Source organism: Cynocephalus volans, chromosome 13 (assembly GCF_027409185.1).
Source record: "Cynocephalus volans isolate mCynVol1 chromosome 13, mCynVol1.pri, whole genome shotgun sequence".
Classification (NCBI taxonomy): domain Eukaryota; kingdom Metazoa; phylum Chordata; class Mammalia; order Dermoptera; family Cynocephalidae; genus Cynocephalus; species Cynocephalus volans.
In genome coordinates, this window is record NC_084472.1 from 70,847,503 (window position 1) to 70,863,862 (window position 16,360).

Below are 16,360 nucleotides of genomic sequence, written 5' to 3' on the forward strand. Positions count from 1 at the left end.
CTGTAAGTAGCTGATCAGCCTGTGGCTTTTGTCCCCTCCATAGGCCTGCTTCAAGTGTCCTGTGTCACAGAATACTGGGATGACAAGTGGATTTTAAAACCATTTAGTGCAACTGGCGCTTGTGATCCGCCCTACAGCGGATGCTGTGAAATCCACTTGGATCATCAGAACCACTTTCTGGAAGTAATAAGGCCTCCCAAAGTGCTGGGGGAGGCATTCAGAGTAACCAAAAGCTTTTGCTCAGAGAGGAGCTTGTTCTCCTAACTCCGTGGGAAACAAGGTGGCATTGCAACTGTCTGCAGGAAGGGCCGCAGCCCACCTGCCCGGTCCGGGCCAGCTCCTGCGACAGATGGCGGAATGACGCCCTCAGCACCACGGGACCCATCGGGTGGGCTGCAGCGAGGCCACGGCCCTGGGCCCGTGGGGTTCTCTGTCCATCGGGGGCAATACGGGGGCGTCCACATCACCTGCCCTGGTGGCTGCTTGGCCTGTTATTCTGACTTACTCTCGGTTTCTCCTTCATTTAATAGGTGTAGAAACACCTACACGACCATCTAATACTTCTCTATGTTTTAATATTCTCCTAGTGCAAGGTTATCCGGGTCCAATTTGGATCAGGATGGGGAATCCGTAACCTGAACGAATAATAGATGCAGAGGACACTGGCAGTGTTTCTCAGCCCCCTACGATGTGTCCCTGGAGGTCAGAACTCCGGCAGCCACGCAGAGATGGCACCGTGCAGAGCATTTATTTACTTTTGGCCAGGTTTTTTTTTTTTTTTTAAATGTATGCACAAAAATCTGTCTGGGATGAAGATGTGAAAAACAGGAGAGCTGGGTTTCCTCTGTTCAGTAATTTTTTAAAAGAGAAAAATCAAACATTCTGTGGAAAGTCTTTTACTATCATCTGATGCCAAAGCCCTGGCCTCTCAGCTCCCAGCTGTGCCCTGGGTCGTGGATTTCTGGCAGAGCCTCCATCTCACTATGGACAGGGCAGTAAGTCCTGGGGGCAAGGGACAGCAGGGCTGGGGACAGCAGGGCTGGGGACAGCAGGGCAGGAGGCATCGATGTCATTTTGGGTCACTGTGCCCTTCTCTGCTGTCCCACCTATGCCCCTGCATCCGCTGTGGCAGAATTAAACCCCCCTTCTCACACAGTACTGCCACTCCCGACCTGGAACCAGCAGGGTCGGCATCCCCTGGGCTGAGGGTTGCCCCCAGCCTCCTCTGTGTTCCAGGGCAGCCCAGGTGGCTGCAGGCTCCCACGTGAGATGAGGGACGGGGTGCCTCAGACACTACCTGGGGTGTGGTGTGTTTTAGAAAAGGAGTCACTGGGAGAGCCCCTTGAAATCAGGCGCAGTGACACAACTGAAGCAGGATTCAAGGGGGACGCGAGCTCTCGGGCAGGGAAGTAAGTCCTCTCCGAACTGCAGCCTGCAGGTCCCCACCTGTGCCCACGTCCGGTGACGGCATGGGGCCCTCGTCCTGTCCCCAAGGCCATCCTGCCACCAGCCTGCTTTCCGTGCTTGGCTCCCCACCACCACGGCGCCCCTGTCCTCCCACTCTTTCCTGTCCCCTGCCTGACGCTGCTTGGTGACAGGTGACAGCATCCCTCTCTCAGCGAGGCGCGTTGGGATGACGCTCTGGCTAGTCAGGTACTCGAACCCGGGGTTTCCAGCTTTTACATTTTTCCAGGTTAGAGAAGCCGGGTGCACGCGCCTGGCAGCATGACTGATGGACACGGTGTGCACGCGACCAGTCTGGGCACTTAAGTGCGAGCTCGAGGATGCGCCCCACCCTCTCGCCGCCTTCGTCCTTGCGGTGGCCCTGCGGCTCAGAGCCCACCAGGCCTCCACCCCGTGGAGCCTGAGGGACCAACATCCCAGAGGCACCTGTCATGGCGGAACTTAATTCAACTAATGTTCAGTGAGTGGCAGATGTCCGTCAGGCACTGCTCCTCAAAGCCGGCTCGAGCTCAGGGTGTGAGAGACCACGGCCCAGGCCAGCCCTCCTGAACCAGCGCCCCTCCACGCCGTAGGATGTCACTCATGCTGCCCCACAGGTCTTGGCGAAAGGAGGCAGACTCTGTGACCAGGGCTTATTCCATGGCCTTTTCCATGATGCTGACCTGGCAGCCATGCCCTTGGTCCCGCTGACCCTACTAGGGTCCCCACCAAGGATCCCAGGGCAGGGTGCCGCATCCCGCCACAGTTTTCTCCCTTCCCCTCTGCCGCTTTCCCTCAGGGCTGGCCCCTCGCTTTGCTGGGAGGACCACAGTGCTCCTTGGACAGGAGCCAGCCCTGGGGACACTGCCTGTGCCGATGGTGCCCGTTGAGCCGAGAGCCTAGGCAGGGATACTTCACACAAGCCCTCAGAGGGGGGATGTCCGCTCACGTCTTACCTTGTACATGTTGCAGAGCCCAGGCTGGCTGCGCACATAAGAGGGCAGAGGGCTCCTGCTCTGCTTTAGCCAGGGTACCTGCCAGAGGACACAGAGCGGGCGGCGTGAGTCTGTGTGGGCGCGAGCGGAGCCCCAGGTCCTGAGCGAATCTCCTCTAGGTTGGGCTTGGACAGGCCCCAGACGGTGAGGGGTAAGCAGGGAGAAGAAGGATTAAAGGGAGACCGGTCAGCAGAGAGGGCATGAAGATGGATGGATGGTCCGGCCAGAGGCTTGGGAAGAGAGAGGAGACAGGCTGGGCTCAGAGGACCCAGGGCAGGATGCATGCCCAGAAATAAAGGAGCAAAAGGAAAGATTTAGGGAAAAACTTCTGTCCTCTATAGTCTGTTCTGGGGCCCATTCTCAAATGATGTGACCAAGTTTTCTTGATATTGCAGCAGGCACCAGACATGGAAGATTTCAAGACAGTAGGCAAAGAAAGCATTTTCTAGTCTGGTGCAAAGGGCCTTTTTGCATTCTATAATGGAATGGATAAATTTTATGATCAACTTTATTTGTAGAGTTTTATTTACTTTTATAATGAATGTGGTGGCCTCTGCTTTGGATTTATAAGTAGAAATCATTCCTGCTCTGTGGGGCTTAACCGTGGATGGGTCTTTTCAAGTTTTCTACAGAGCATAAGGAAATAATTTCAGGAGCAAATCTCTTCAGCCAGTCACTTGGAGTTACTTTTCATTGCTTGCATTCTTCCATGTTATTGAAGTTCAGGAATTTAATATAAGTAGGAACTTAATATTCCTTGATATTAAATATATTAAGCTTAACTCTATTGTTATACATCTTCCTAAATAGTATTGCTCCTAATTTAGTGTATTTTCCTTATTTTATTCGTTATGAAAGAGTATCATAATTTATTTTATTATTTATGAAAGAGCATCAACTTTTGAGTGATGAGATTGAAAGACTATTATTACAGGACCAAAGTAAATGGCCTGAAGGAAGTGTCTATTTTTGACTATGCTCGGCAAAATGGAGAGAGAGAGAGAGAGAGAGAGAGAGAGAGAGAGAGAGAGATTATAGCAGTCAAGAGATAAAATCAAGGTAATGGGTTTCAAGTGATATACTGGCTACAGATGACATGGATTCTTTTAAAACAGGTTAACATCAGTGGGTGTGCACGGAGATAAACAGGAGTTGTGGCTCAGGAGATGTTAGTGTATTCTAGAAATGTAGAACACACAAGGTTTCCAGAGCAAGTCTGCGGCGAGCGTGTGCTTAGCTGTACATCTTAGAGTCCAGAGGCTATTTCTACACTAGCCAGAATCATTGGTGACTTTGATCCCTGGGTTTAAGTGCTTAAAGAGTAAGAAAATTGAGGATTCACTGTAGAGTAGGTCTCAGGGCACAAGCCTGTGGCAGTTTACTGTCTTGATAAGGCTTGGCTATCCCCATACGGGCTTGACCCCTCCACCGGTGGTGAATGGGAAGTCCATGCTATAAATGGGGTCAACGGGCAAAGAAGAATCTTCTATTTATTTTCTGTTTAATACAATGTCCCTGCTTCCTGGGGAGCGTCAGGCTGTGAGCCATCACGTGGCTCTAGGGCAGGTGGGACGCTCCATACGTCACACTGGCCTGCCGGGGCCCAGGCTGTGCTCATGCAGAGAAGGCAGGTGGCCGGGGCCGGAGTGAGGCCGCAGCCCCAGAGCGGGGTCCCACTGGTGGCTATGGGGATGCCACATAACCCCCGTCAGTAGCCTCCCCTCCCAGAGCCAGGTGCTCTGCCTCACAACCAAGTGTGCGTAGTCTGACCAGAAAAGCAAAGTGTCTTCAGCAGAAGGCCTGGAAAAAGAGCAGTTCAGTAACCAGGGAGGCTCCCGCCAGTGCTGGAGAAGACAGGAGGCCAGAGCCGCCTTACAAGAGTCGCTGCGCAGTAGGCGCGAATGCCCAGGCTCCCGCAGGAGGGTTCGCTTTTCTTTAGCTTTTTCCTCTCTTTCCACTATTTCTTATGAAGTAGGATGATTTCAGAGCATTTTAAGAGTGTGGTGACAGACATAATGGAAAAAACTCTAAGAGAAATTAAATTAGTTAAATAGGCAATTTCTACAGTTCGGAAATACTTAATGTCTTTGTGATTTCCATTTGAGCGGTATTGAGTGTTTTTTTTTTTCCCCTGATGTTGAAATATTCCCTCAGATGTGAAGCTAAGCTCACCGTCAACCAATCAGAATTGCCTGTTACTGGGTGACTAATCCTTGTACCCAAAGGAAAATCAATGCTGAGGAAAACAAATGCCTTAGAATGAAAATGAGTTTAAAAGGAGAAGTTGAGTTAGGACAGGGTCTGCTGGTGGGGTGTTGTTGTACAGATGAGGGGCAGACTACATCAAAATCCATTAAATGTCTGCTCTTACCCTACTTTATCGACACCCCCAAGCTTACCCTCAATCTCATACGCTCACTGTCATCCTTAAGAGGCCAGCCCACCTCTCATCTGGGTTTCTTGAGTTTCCTTTCACACTCTTTGTACACATCGTCACCAGGGAGCACCACAGGGAACGGGGCACTGGTGTGCTCGTTCATTCAATCAACACCTGTTGAGCGGTCTGTATCCAGGACCACACAAAAGGCAAATGGAGTCTACTCAGTGCCCACATTTCCCTAACATTTGCAGGCTGGTGCTTTGAGAGAAACACTAAAAACATCACGCAGAACAACAACAGTCATAATAGAAAGATGAGGCTACCAAGCCATCAGTGGAGAGAAAAGGATACAATGTCTTTGTGAAAAAAAGCAGATGAGTGAGAAATTGTGACTTTCGTGTGCAGAAGCGGCAGGAGCTTAGGGGGTCAGACTCACCTGTGGGTTGTGTCATGAGGCCATGACCCACCAGGAGCAAGTGCACTTACTTAGGCGGGAACACCAGAAAACAACTTAAGAAAGTTAATATGGAATTAGTACACCATCCTCAGTCTGTTAAATTGTTTAATAAATGCATAAGAAGCAGAAATATATATAAAGCAAAAGTTCATAACAAAATCAAATTGTGATACAACCACCAGAAGTCAATCATCATTAAATATAGAAACATAATTCACAGATGAGTCACTTATACAGAGAGTACAGCAAGATCACTGCTGCTCGGGGCACATCGAATTCTTACTTAACTATATAATAACGCGGCTACCGAGATGACAGAAGGACACAGTAAGTCGCTGCTAACTGAGCCAAGAAAACCTCTGATCAGTACTTGATCAGGGTAATGCTGCTTCCAAAGGAAGTCCTGTAGAAATCTCAGGAAGGATTTCTTTGGGCACAGAAACAAATACACCCAGCATATTACCACGTAGGCTCATGCTGAGATGTGATGTGGTTTGTTGAGATGCGATGTGGTTTTGTGTGCTGCCCACTCTTATCGGCTGGGATGGGTGAGCACAGCTCCATGTGCCACTGACAAACAGCTGTCCAGCCTGACTGTGGAGTGAGATGCCCTGAGAAGGAGCTTCTAACTGTGTCCTTCATGTTGTCACCAAAAATTAAGATGTTGTGCTTACAATGAAGAATTAAGTTACTGTAGAACTAAAACATCTTTCTTGAAATCAAGATGCAATGAAATAATATCAGGAAACAGAACATTCTCATCAATTTACAAGACTGATTCTATGTCACAGCATTAAATGACAGACAGAGACCATTCTCATCCCACACAGTCCAGATAAGAGGCACGGAAGTGACTGATACTGAGTGTTGAATCATGGGATACTGAGAAGAGCAGGTTAAAAGTGGAGCTTTAAATGTAAAATGAATAAAGAAAAATAGGTAAAATCATCAGTGTGGAAGCTAGCTAAAACAACCCTTTTGAAGCATGCGAAATGGGGAAATAGGGATGGTTATGTTCTCTTTGCATTCTTGCCTGTGAACTGCCTGGCATCACATCACCGTGTCCAGCTGAGTTATTTCCTCTAGACAGAAAAGGAACAGTTTCCAAAGCTAACGTTCCAAGGCCTGGGCTTGTGAGGCCTATGTAGCCTCAGAAGTTAGAACTGACCCAGTAACGGTGCTGGGTACAGGTGTGACAATGAAGGAGAAAGGAAGGGGATGGACAGGTGCATTTCAGTCTTCACCCTAAATGTCCACCCATTCCTCATAGGGCCTGGCATTGCAGGGAACTGGGAGCCTGTTCCTTAAAGGCAACAGAGTCCTCCTTTCTTTTCTCTTGCAACAGAGAAGAGTGCTCTCTGTGACTGCACTTCTCGTTTATGGCTCTCAGAGAATATGCCTCCTCAAGGCATTCCTAATGCTCTTTCCTTGAATGTCAGCTCCGGGCTGCACAAAGCCTGGGTGTTGTCAGTGCATTCCCTGCACCGGGGGCGGTGTGGCTCTAACACGTGCCCTAGGGAGGGAGGAAGAGCGGAGGAGGTCAGCCAGGACAAGCAGTCCCTTCTATGGGGGATCCGGGCTCCATTCAGAGCCTTGCAGGATTCTACCATGAAAAACCTATTCCAGATGGAGAAGCAGAATGATTATTTTCCCTAATGACATGCCCGCTGGATCACTCGGCCGTCCTTCAGCCCTCATGGGCACTACAATTATTTTATAAATGGAAATGCTGAGGGGCAAAATGGACTTTGGGTATGAGTGACAGAAAGCAGGCCTTTCCAGCCTCTTCTTTGCAAGTTTCTTAAGTCTATCCAAAGGACCTTTCTAGCATGTAAAAATGAGGGCTCTCCTGATTTATGAACAGAGCAAAGCAAAATCAAAAACAAAAATAAAAGTTATTCCACATCAGCCCACACCAATAAATATTCAGCCTTCTAAGGCTATTGTGGTTTGTAGCTGGGTGTGGAGTGAGTTGATCTTGCATCTCCAGTGTTTAAAGACAAAGAATGCACAATAAATTAGAGTCAAAGCAATACTGCCGGGCACCCCAGTGCATGCTTTCAGTAAGTGCACTTCACGGCGATGGACCTGTAGCCTGTCTTTGTAGTAAGCTGTTGTATGGTTGTATGTAGAAACTCTAATTGATTTTGGGGGGCATCAAAGGGCAAGGCTGTTCACTTAAAAATCTGCTGTATCCAACGCTTAGGAGTGAAAAGAATGGATATTTCAAATTTTAAAAAAGTTAGTTAAAAATTGTTTTTATTTTTTAAAATCCTGTAAAAATGTTTTGATTTTTCTGGATCCTTGATAATCTAGCAACACTATTTTGCAAAGAGATTGGTTACTTCTGAGACTAGAATCTTTTCTTTGAAAATATTGAACAGTAGAAGAGATTTATAACAATAAAGCCTGTAATCTTACATAACAGAAGAAAATATCTATGTGTACACATATCTGCTTTGAGTTAAAGTCACAATGATTGATATAAATGCTTTCACAATTTTATTTCAACTTAAACCATTACCACAGAAATGAGGCTTGTTTTATAGTATCTTCTATTCAGCTATTTAATTTTTTCTGCACAGTTTAAATACATTTTTCCTGTTCCTTGAGTTAAGCAGAATAATTTAAGGTTTCGAAACTGGTGACTCTGCATACACATAGGGGCTTAGCGTAACAGCAGGACTTCATTAGGCAGCCAGCATCCACTGAAACTGGTGTGGTTTGATAGTTGTGCTTGAAAAAGCAGCTCCAATTGAAATTAGAATTGGAAATAGGTCAGATGACTGGCATTTCAGGGTGAGGGAGTACTGCCAGAAAGTAAAAGATTACTTCTTGCAAATGCAGATGCTGAAGGAACCAACCAGGATATGAATTACATAAGCCTTAAGATACATCAAGTGTTATTTATAAATAAGTCATGCCAGGTATCACAACATGAAATCTCAGCTTGAAGCAGATGGTAGAGACATTACTATTGCCTCAAACTTCTATGTGCTTTAGTGCCCATTGATAAGGTAAAATTGACATTTGTGTTATCTTCAACATTTTCACGATCATCAACAATTTTAAGAATTGTAGTTGGAGACTAAAGCAAATTTTAGAAACTCCTTAACTCCAAGTTGCCCCGGGGTTTTTATGATAGTATATTATCATGAGGAGGGCCTCTGTTCCACACCTTGTTCAAACGCCTCAGATTCCCAAGGGGCTTTCAGAAGAAGCACTGCGTACTGGCAGAGGAAAAGCTGCATCTTACAGGTTTTGAGAACACCAATAAACCAGGGGACTTTTTTGGGGGGGGGAACCCCTGTCTCTTTCCAAAACTACCTAACTATCCAGCACTCTAAAAATCATGTGAAATGCTTTATATTTGCAATCTGAATGCCACTTGGGGATTTGCTTTTTAATGAGACATCAGCCACAGGTTATCTATCCATAATCAACTCTAGAAGCCACTCTTAGAAACTGGATCACACAGGAGCTTGTTTCTGGTGATACATTTTTATCCACAGAAACATTTGCTTTTAAATAATGAAACTTCCAAGATTCTACATTCAAATTAATGGAATCACCAAAGAATAAAGTCTTGATTCACAGACACTTGATTCACAGATAACCCCCCCACCCCTCCTCTCTGCTAAACAACTCAGACAAAGGAGAAACTTTGCTCAAGGCGAGCGTGAAGTCAGGAGCTGTTCACAAGTCCTCCTGGACTTCAATCACACCATTGTTGCAGGGCAGCATGAAGCAGCACTGACTCCAGGAGAGAATGAGCATAACACAGTGCTGAACCTCAAAGTGTGGGACACAGAGGCAAAGCCAGCCACAAAGCCCCCAAGCATATGGCACAAGACCCCGAGGATATGGCGCTCCTGCAGTGCCCACACCCGGGCACTGGGAGGTCCAGAGTTCGGAGCGTCCTTGCATTTCTCAGCCACACCCCAATCACAACACCTTGTGAGCAGGAGAAAGAGGGCGAGTTAAACGAAAACATCCTAAACAGTAACCCGGGCCCACTCCTTGGGGCCTGTAAGCATTTTCCAGCCAGGAGCAAGACCTTAGACACTAAGAGCAACACGTCCCTTTCCCTTTTCCTGAATGGAAGCTACAGCTCCCCTACTCCTCAGCGCTCACCTTGCCGGAGCCCCGCTTGGGCACCCCCCTGTCACCACCAAAGAAGCGCCCCAGAGAGTCGAGGATGCCCGTGTCTCTGTGCCTTGGGAGGAAGCCGAGCCTGGCATGGTCCACGGTACTGGCGGAGGCCAGGTACTTGGATCCGTGCCTCTGGGAGGGTCTCTTCTGTGACGCCATCACATCCAGGCCCTCGGAAGTGGCTGTGCTGTCTTCTTGGATGGTCTGGAGCTCATCCGACTCGGAGGGCCTGTCTTTGAAGGTGTTGTCCTCCCTCCCCGGCGCATCTCGGGAAAAGAGGCGGACCAAGTGGGGGCGGCTCCCGGGGTCAGCTGGGTGGGCGTCCTGCCAGGCATTCTTCGGGTCTGCTGTGCGCTTGGAGTCTGTCACCGCCGTGTCCTTAGAGGAGGTCCCATTGTTCTGGTTCGCATCTGCCTCTCCTGCAAACAACAATGAGATATGAATACAGGCCTGTGCAAAGCAGAGCATGGGACAAAGCTGCTTTCTTCCAGGGGTCTTGAATTAGCTGTCCCTATAAAATCCACAGAATATGAGCAGCGCCCATAAAGCCACAGGGCAGCCTCAGCCTGCCTTTGGCAAAAGCTAACCTGGATTGAGCTTCCTCGTGGCAGCTGTTTTACAGAAGGCCCTGGAAACTACCTCAGTTACTCAAGATTTGGCACCCTGGATAAAATGCACCAGAGTTTCCTGATAAAGTGATCTGAAAACACAGCAATCACATCAAAATGTCCCATTGAGCACTGCAACTACTGTGCTTGGAGAGCCCAGAAGTGCAGGCAGCTTGATGGGATATTTGTACCCAAGAGGCCACGATGCACAATCTAACCATGCTGGGAGCATTTATGTGACAAAAGGTGTTTTTAGTGTTTTTGATAAAAATGGAACTTCCCACATCTTTTGCAATTCATGCCTTAAAGAAGTGGGGTGTTTAGAATTCTTTCTTTCCCGGATTTCACAAGAGGCTTCTCACATTAGAGAATTGCTTATTCAGGACATTTTGATATGGCTTCTCCTCTGTATGCAGCAACAATTATAATGTTTGAAGTGAGAATGGGATATTTCATGTTGTATACCACCATCCCTTAGCTTTTCACCAAAAATACAGCATTTCTCTCACAAATGACAATAAATCCATTTGCTCTCAAGTTACAGTAAGTTAGGTTTAAGTGAACGTCATTTAGTTAGTTTACTCTCCACACTCTTATCTACACAAAATGTGGATTTTCTTACTTTCCTGTAACACCATCCACCCCCCATCCATTCAGCCATCCATCCATCCATCCATCTGTTCATCCATCTACCTATCTATCCATCTATCCATCCATCCACCCATCCACCTATCCATCCATCCATCCATCCAACAGCATCCACCTATGCATCCACCCATCCATCCATTTACTCATGCATCCATCCATTTACCCATCCATCCATCCATCCATCCACCCACCCCTTATTTATTGAGCACCTGATAGGTGTCGTGCACTGTTCTAGATGTATGGGTTACGGTGTTGAATAAGATATGGTCCTTGTCCTCATGAAGCTTACATTCTATTGTGTGAATCAGGTGGAAATGTATGTTAAGGGTCAAATAGTGTTCCTCCAAATGATATATATATATATGTCATGTCCTAACTCCCAGACCTGTGAATGTGACCTTATTTGAAATAGGGTCTTTGGAGATGGAATCAAGTGAAAATGAGTCATGCTGTATTAAGGTGGGCCCTAAATGATGATTTGGTCTTGTAAGAAGAGGGAAATTTGGGCAGAGTCACAGATGCACAGGGAAGAGACTGGAGCAACATCGACAAGCCATGGGACTCTACCAGAAGGGAAGAGGCATGGGATAGATCCTCCCCTGGAGCCTTCGAGCCAGCGCAGCCCTGCTGACATCCTGACTTAGGACTTCCGGCCTCCACAACCATGACAGAACAAATTCTTCTTCTTTTAAGCCACCCACTGTGTGCTCATCTGTTCTGGCAGCCACAGGAGATTCACACCATGTGTGATTTCCTATCAGGTAATGATATAAAGAAAAGCAGAGCAGGCTAAGGGAGGTCAGGAGAGCACCTGAAGAGGTAACACCTGGATGGAAGGGGAGTTTGGGCCATGAGGGGGTTGGGGAGCCACTGGGGGCTCCTGGCAGAGAGGCAGGCAGGACCCACCAGCAGGCCTGGGTGGGGGCAGGCTCCACACAGTGCCAAGTCCAGGTGGGGGGGAAATGGGAGCGTTGTGTGCCTGGAAGGGGGCGGGGGGGCAGGAAGTGTGGGGACCCACTGCCAGCTGAGAAGGGACTTCAGGGAAGAGCAGGGCTGGGGGCCCGCTGGCAGGTGGGCGGGACTTGGGCTGGGGGAACTGCGGTGGCAGAGAGGCAGGGAGGCCTGTGCCGAGGGAGGCCACATGGGCAGGGGCGCATGGGCTTTTGGCCTGAGCATCAGAGAATGGGTGCAGCCAGTGTGACTCCAACACGGAGCCAAGAGGAGTGTCTGGGCCTGGAGCTGGGGGTCAGGGTGGGGGGAGCAGGAATGCAGGCCCGGAGGCGGGCTACGCTGCAGCCCCTGTGAGCTCGTAGCCAGGGGCATGTGCACACCCACTGAGGCCAGGTACCAAGTATCTATTTTACATTGGGTTCCTCAAAGGACACCTTTCTGTGATTGGGTCAGGGTCTCCACAGCACCCTAACCCCAGTTTCGATGATGTGCTGGAGGATGCACAGGACTTTGTGTAAAATCCTACTCATGGCTATGATTTACTACAGTGAAGAACACAGCAGAATCAGCCATGGGAGAGGTGCTTGGGACCCTCTCCTGGTAGGGTCACTCAGGATGTGGAGAATTTCTTTGGCAAGGGCTGAGCCAACACACGGGAAATGCTGTCCATTAGAGACTGACATGGACTGAATTGTGTCCCCCAAATTTTATGTATTAGAGGCTTGATTCCCACTGTAACTGTTAAGGGTGGGAAATCCTATTATGGTAACTGAAACGTGGGGCTTTGAAGAGGTGATTAACTTGATGGTTTAATGGTGGTAGTGGGTGTGGTTCTGAGGGCTTTGAAAAGAGAGGGCAGAGGAGCACTCCTTCTCTGCTCCTCCATTTCTGCCATATGAGACCCCTGGGTCACTGTCACCACCACCAAGGCCTCCCCTGGACTGTGGATTTCCCAACCTCTGAAACTGTAAGCAATAAATATTGTTTCTTTATAAATTACTCAGTTTCAAGTATTTCTGTTGTAAGCAACAGAAGCAAACTAATACAGGGACACTCCGTAGAGACTCCTCCCCCAGGGTTTTTATTGGGGGCTAGTCATGTAGGCAGTCTCTGCCTGGCATCTACCAAGACTCCAGACCCCCAGAAGGAAAGAGGATTTCAGCACGAACCTCGTGGTTTGTACAACAGTTTAGACACAGGGAGCCATGCTTCTTGGTTAGGGAATGGTGGGGACGCTCCTGAAATCCAAGTCCCCAGACTACATCCAAGGGCCAACCTCACAAGCAGACCTTTCTAAGGACAGACAATCTCAGGCCTGCTGTGTGGACCCTTCTGCACTGTTACTAAACGCTGGGAAAGTCACACACACACTCGTGAGGAAAAGACTCTTCTCATGTGGTTTGGCTTCACACTAAGCCATGCTTTAAGGGTATTTCTTATTTATTTGGATTGAGGGGACACTTATTTTGGGGATGTTGAGTTGTTAAACTAAATGTCTGGAAGAATTTTGTCTCCTATGAAAGTATTCTCTAGCATTTTATCTCATTAAAACCTTGGTATTGGCAACTGGGAAAATAAGTCCGCAGGAACTGCTCTCAGATAGATTATTTCATTTCCTCTTAACAACAGCTCTTTGGGGCCAGTAGACCAGACACATTTTTTCACAGTAGTTAAACTTGCACTTGAAGAGGCTTGGTGGCTCCTCTCTCATCTGCACAGATGCACATGCACACACACATGAACACACAGGCAAGCACATGAACACACATGCACGCACAGGAGCAGAGCACCACTAGAATTGGAACCCAAGTCTTCTGCTTCCTAATCAGCAGTTCTTGTAAAAACTTAAACAACATTTAATCCCCTTTTGTATTAGTAGATCTATTGACTAAGGCAGGATGACAGCCTGCCATCCTCCCAGGTCACCGATCTTGGTGACAACTTAAATAGAAAAGTGCATGTGAAAAGGCACCTTCTAGCTTTAGACTTTCATGAGGACTTTGACTCTAATGCATAGCTCCTTTCTTTATTTCTCAATGTATTTCCCAAGGTTTCTTTCACAGATTGAAATGATCTGCCTTTCTTTGAATTGTCTAAGAATGTATGGGAATGCGGACTCCTTCTATACCAAGGCTGGATTTGGGGACTGGGTGGATGGTTGGATGCCAGGCTGCATGTGAGGGGTGAGGTGAGGTCATTTTCCTTTTGTTATGTGTATTTGTGGATGTGTGTGTGTATATATATATATACACACATACATACACACACACAGCCGCAACACATACTTCCACAAATATATACAACAAAAGGAAAAGGATTCCAGACTCTTTTATCAAAATCATATGGGTCAAAAACTGCCCTATACATGATGTTTCTCATACAGTCAATACATTGACCTAAATTTCCTCAGCAGAGTAACTTACTCCCAACATACATTACAAATGTCCACCAGCAACAAAGTGTAAGGCAAACAGAAGGGACCCAGGATCACTGTGGTCCTACTCACGCTCCTGACAGAGCGCATATCTACGCCCATTGTGCTATATGCCTTAGAAAAAGGTCACCCAATCCAGGTGGGGAGGAATCTTTCATAACAACTGGTTAAATTCAAGCACATAAAAACCCTAATATTTATTACATATTTATTAAATACATCACTGTATTGCAGTGTTTGAAAGAGCAACATGAAGAATACTGTGGTCAGTACAAAGTCTTAGTTTTTGCAAGGATGCAACACTTATTCGCAGGTTGTAAGAGCAACAGAAACAGTTAAAAAGCCTGATTTTGTAGCTGTGCTTTATATTCTCTGGCTAATATAAATTAATGCAAATGTGAAAGGAAAACAAAAGCTATATTGTACATAATTAAATGCATTAACAAAACACAAGAGCATCTGAATACTAATATTTTTACAACAGTTGGGCTTTGTGTCCCTGAACACAGTTATTTGTGAGGCACAATGAAGGCATCTGTGTCCCAAAAGTAGTTTCTCCCAACACATAAAAGTACGGCGAGAAGTCTAAATCTGTGGATGTGCAGCATTTCTGGCGGGGACAAATGTGGGTTAAATGCGTCAATCACTACTGCCTTCAATCAAACTGAACCCCAATGCAAACTTTTTGTTTTGATTATTATTTATAGAGCTGAGTGTCTATTACACATATTACTGGTCAAATTCTACAGTGGCAGGAAAACTTATTAAAAAACACACACCCCTCAATCTCTTTGTTACAACAATCCCTAGAAAACTCAGGTGAGAAGTGTCCTGGCCTTTAGAGGGTGGCAACAGGAAGATGACTGAATGGGTTTCTGGAGCATCTCTGAGCAACAGATGGGGTATCATTTACGCTAAGTGGTTTCTGGGGTGCAGAAACTCCGACCAGGACAGGGCCAGGATATTTGTGAGATGGTGTTTATTATTTAAAGACCCTTGGATGTCATGACCCGAGGAAGGTTCAGTGGCCCCATTGCTACCTTCCAGCGACTCGCCCCAGCCCACGGGGCCTCCCAAGTCCGGCTGCTTCTTTCCTTGGAGCGTTTCTTCTGTGACTGCAACCCCCTTCTTTCCTCGCCGCTTCACACTAGAGCTTTGCTACCTTGTCCTGCCGAATTCCCTGGTCTTCAGGTTCTCTTCATGGGATCCCGTTATACACACTCGGCTGGAATGATCCATCACAGGTTTTGCAGCACAAGGCCCCCAATTCATGCACCACGAACACACCCCTCTACCTGTTTTTCCTTCTCTTCTCCATCTGGGTGCCAGCACAGGCCATGTGCACGTGCTACATGTCCCTCAACTTGTGTTGTCCCTACAGAGCCTGCTGTGGCTGCCTCCCTGTCTGCATCGAATCCCCCCTGGGTGGCCCGGCCACGCTCCTCTGAGCACACCTTATCTTGTGGGCAGCACGGCACAGAGACTGCTCAGTTTTCTTTAAATTGTTTCCCACTTGCTCACGTGTTCTCTGAGTGAGGCGATCCCCTCTCTGAGGGCAGGGACCATGCCCTGTCTATTGTCTCCGTCATCCCGCACGGTGCTGGGCTTTGCGAGGTGCTCGACAACATATGCTATTTGATAACAGAAGATGCGCCTACGTACTGGAATGTGCACCAAAAAGACATAAAAGAAACCAACCCCCTGTTCTTCTTTGCTGGAACTTAGATACTGGCATAATAGCTGTTAAATCATTTTTTATATACTTTTTTCTAATTGAGAATTCCCTTAAGTCCTGAAAGTCTCCACACCCATAGTCTAAAGAGCTTTGGTTTAGAAATTAATTTCAGTTGTATAATTTAATTCTTTTTGACTACACAGAAGGTTTGGCAATGTTCTAAATATAACCATTCAGCACAGCTCTGAAGTACCAGAACAAAGCATTTAAACTTCCAGCTTTGTTCTGTCATGGACTCCAAATCCGAATTATGCATTTGGACTTGTCGCTCCCACTGAAAATGGATTGTTGAGCGGTACTGACTTTGACAGGTCCTTTAGTCCACTCGTGCTCTGGGGTCTGTTTGGAGCAAAGCTCACAGACAAGCGAGAAAGGACCCTTGTTGCAAGGCTGCGGACCTCAGAGTCCAGGCGGGCTGAGGCGAGGCCGGGTCTGCCGAGAACAGCAGGGAAGGCCCCGGAGGCTAAACCCCAGTCCACCATGGACATGCCGATGTCCCTGAGCAAGTCCTTGAACCAAGCTGTGTGACTGTTTACCATTTCTGTTTATAAAATGGG

At 47.4% G+C, this 16,360-nt stretch overlaps 1 protein-coding gene across 5 annotated transcripts in view; it reads right to left on the reverse strand.

Moving 5' to 3' along the window:
• The window catches only part of MBP (myelin basic protein), a 138,816-nt gene that overhangs the window by 33,353 nt on the left and 89,103 nt on the right, over positions 1 to 16,360 (reverse strand). For 4 of the 5 annotated variants that reach the window (XM_063077534.1, XM_063077533.1, XM_063077532.1 and 1 more), the window contains exon 4: positions 9,410 to 9,846. In XM_063077534.1, coding sequence (XP_062933604.1) covers positions 9,410 to 9,846 — 437 coding nt within the window. Of the gene's footprint in view, positions 1 to 2,399; positions 2,478 to 9,409; positions 9,847 to 16,360 lie in introns of all 5 variants that reach the window. The other variant, XM_063077536.1, reaches the window with a different exon arrangement.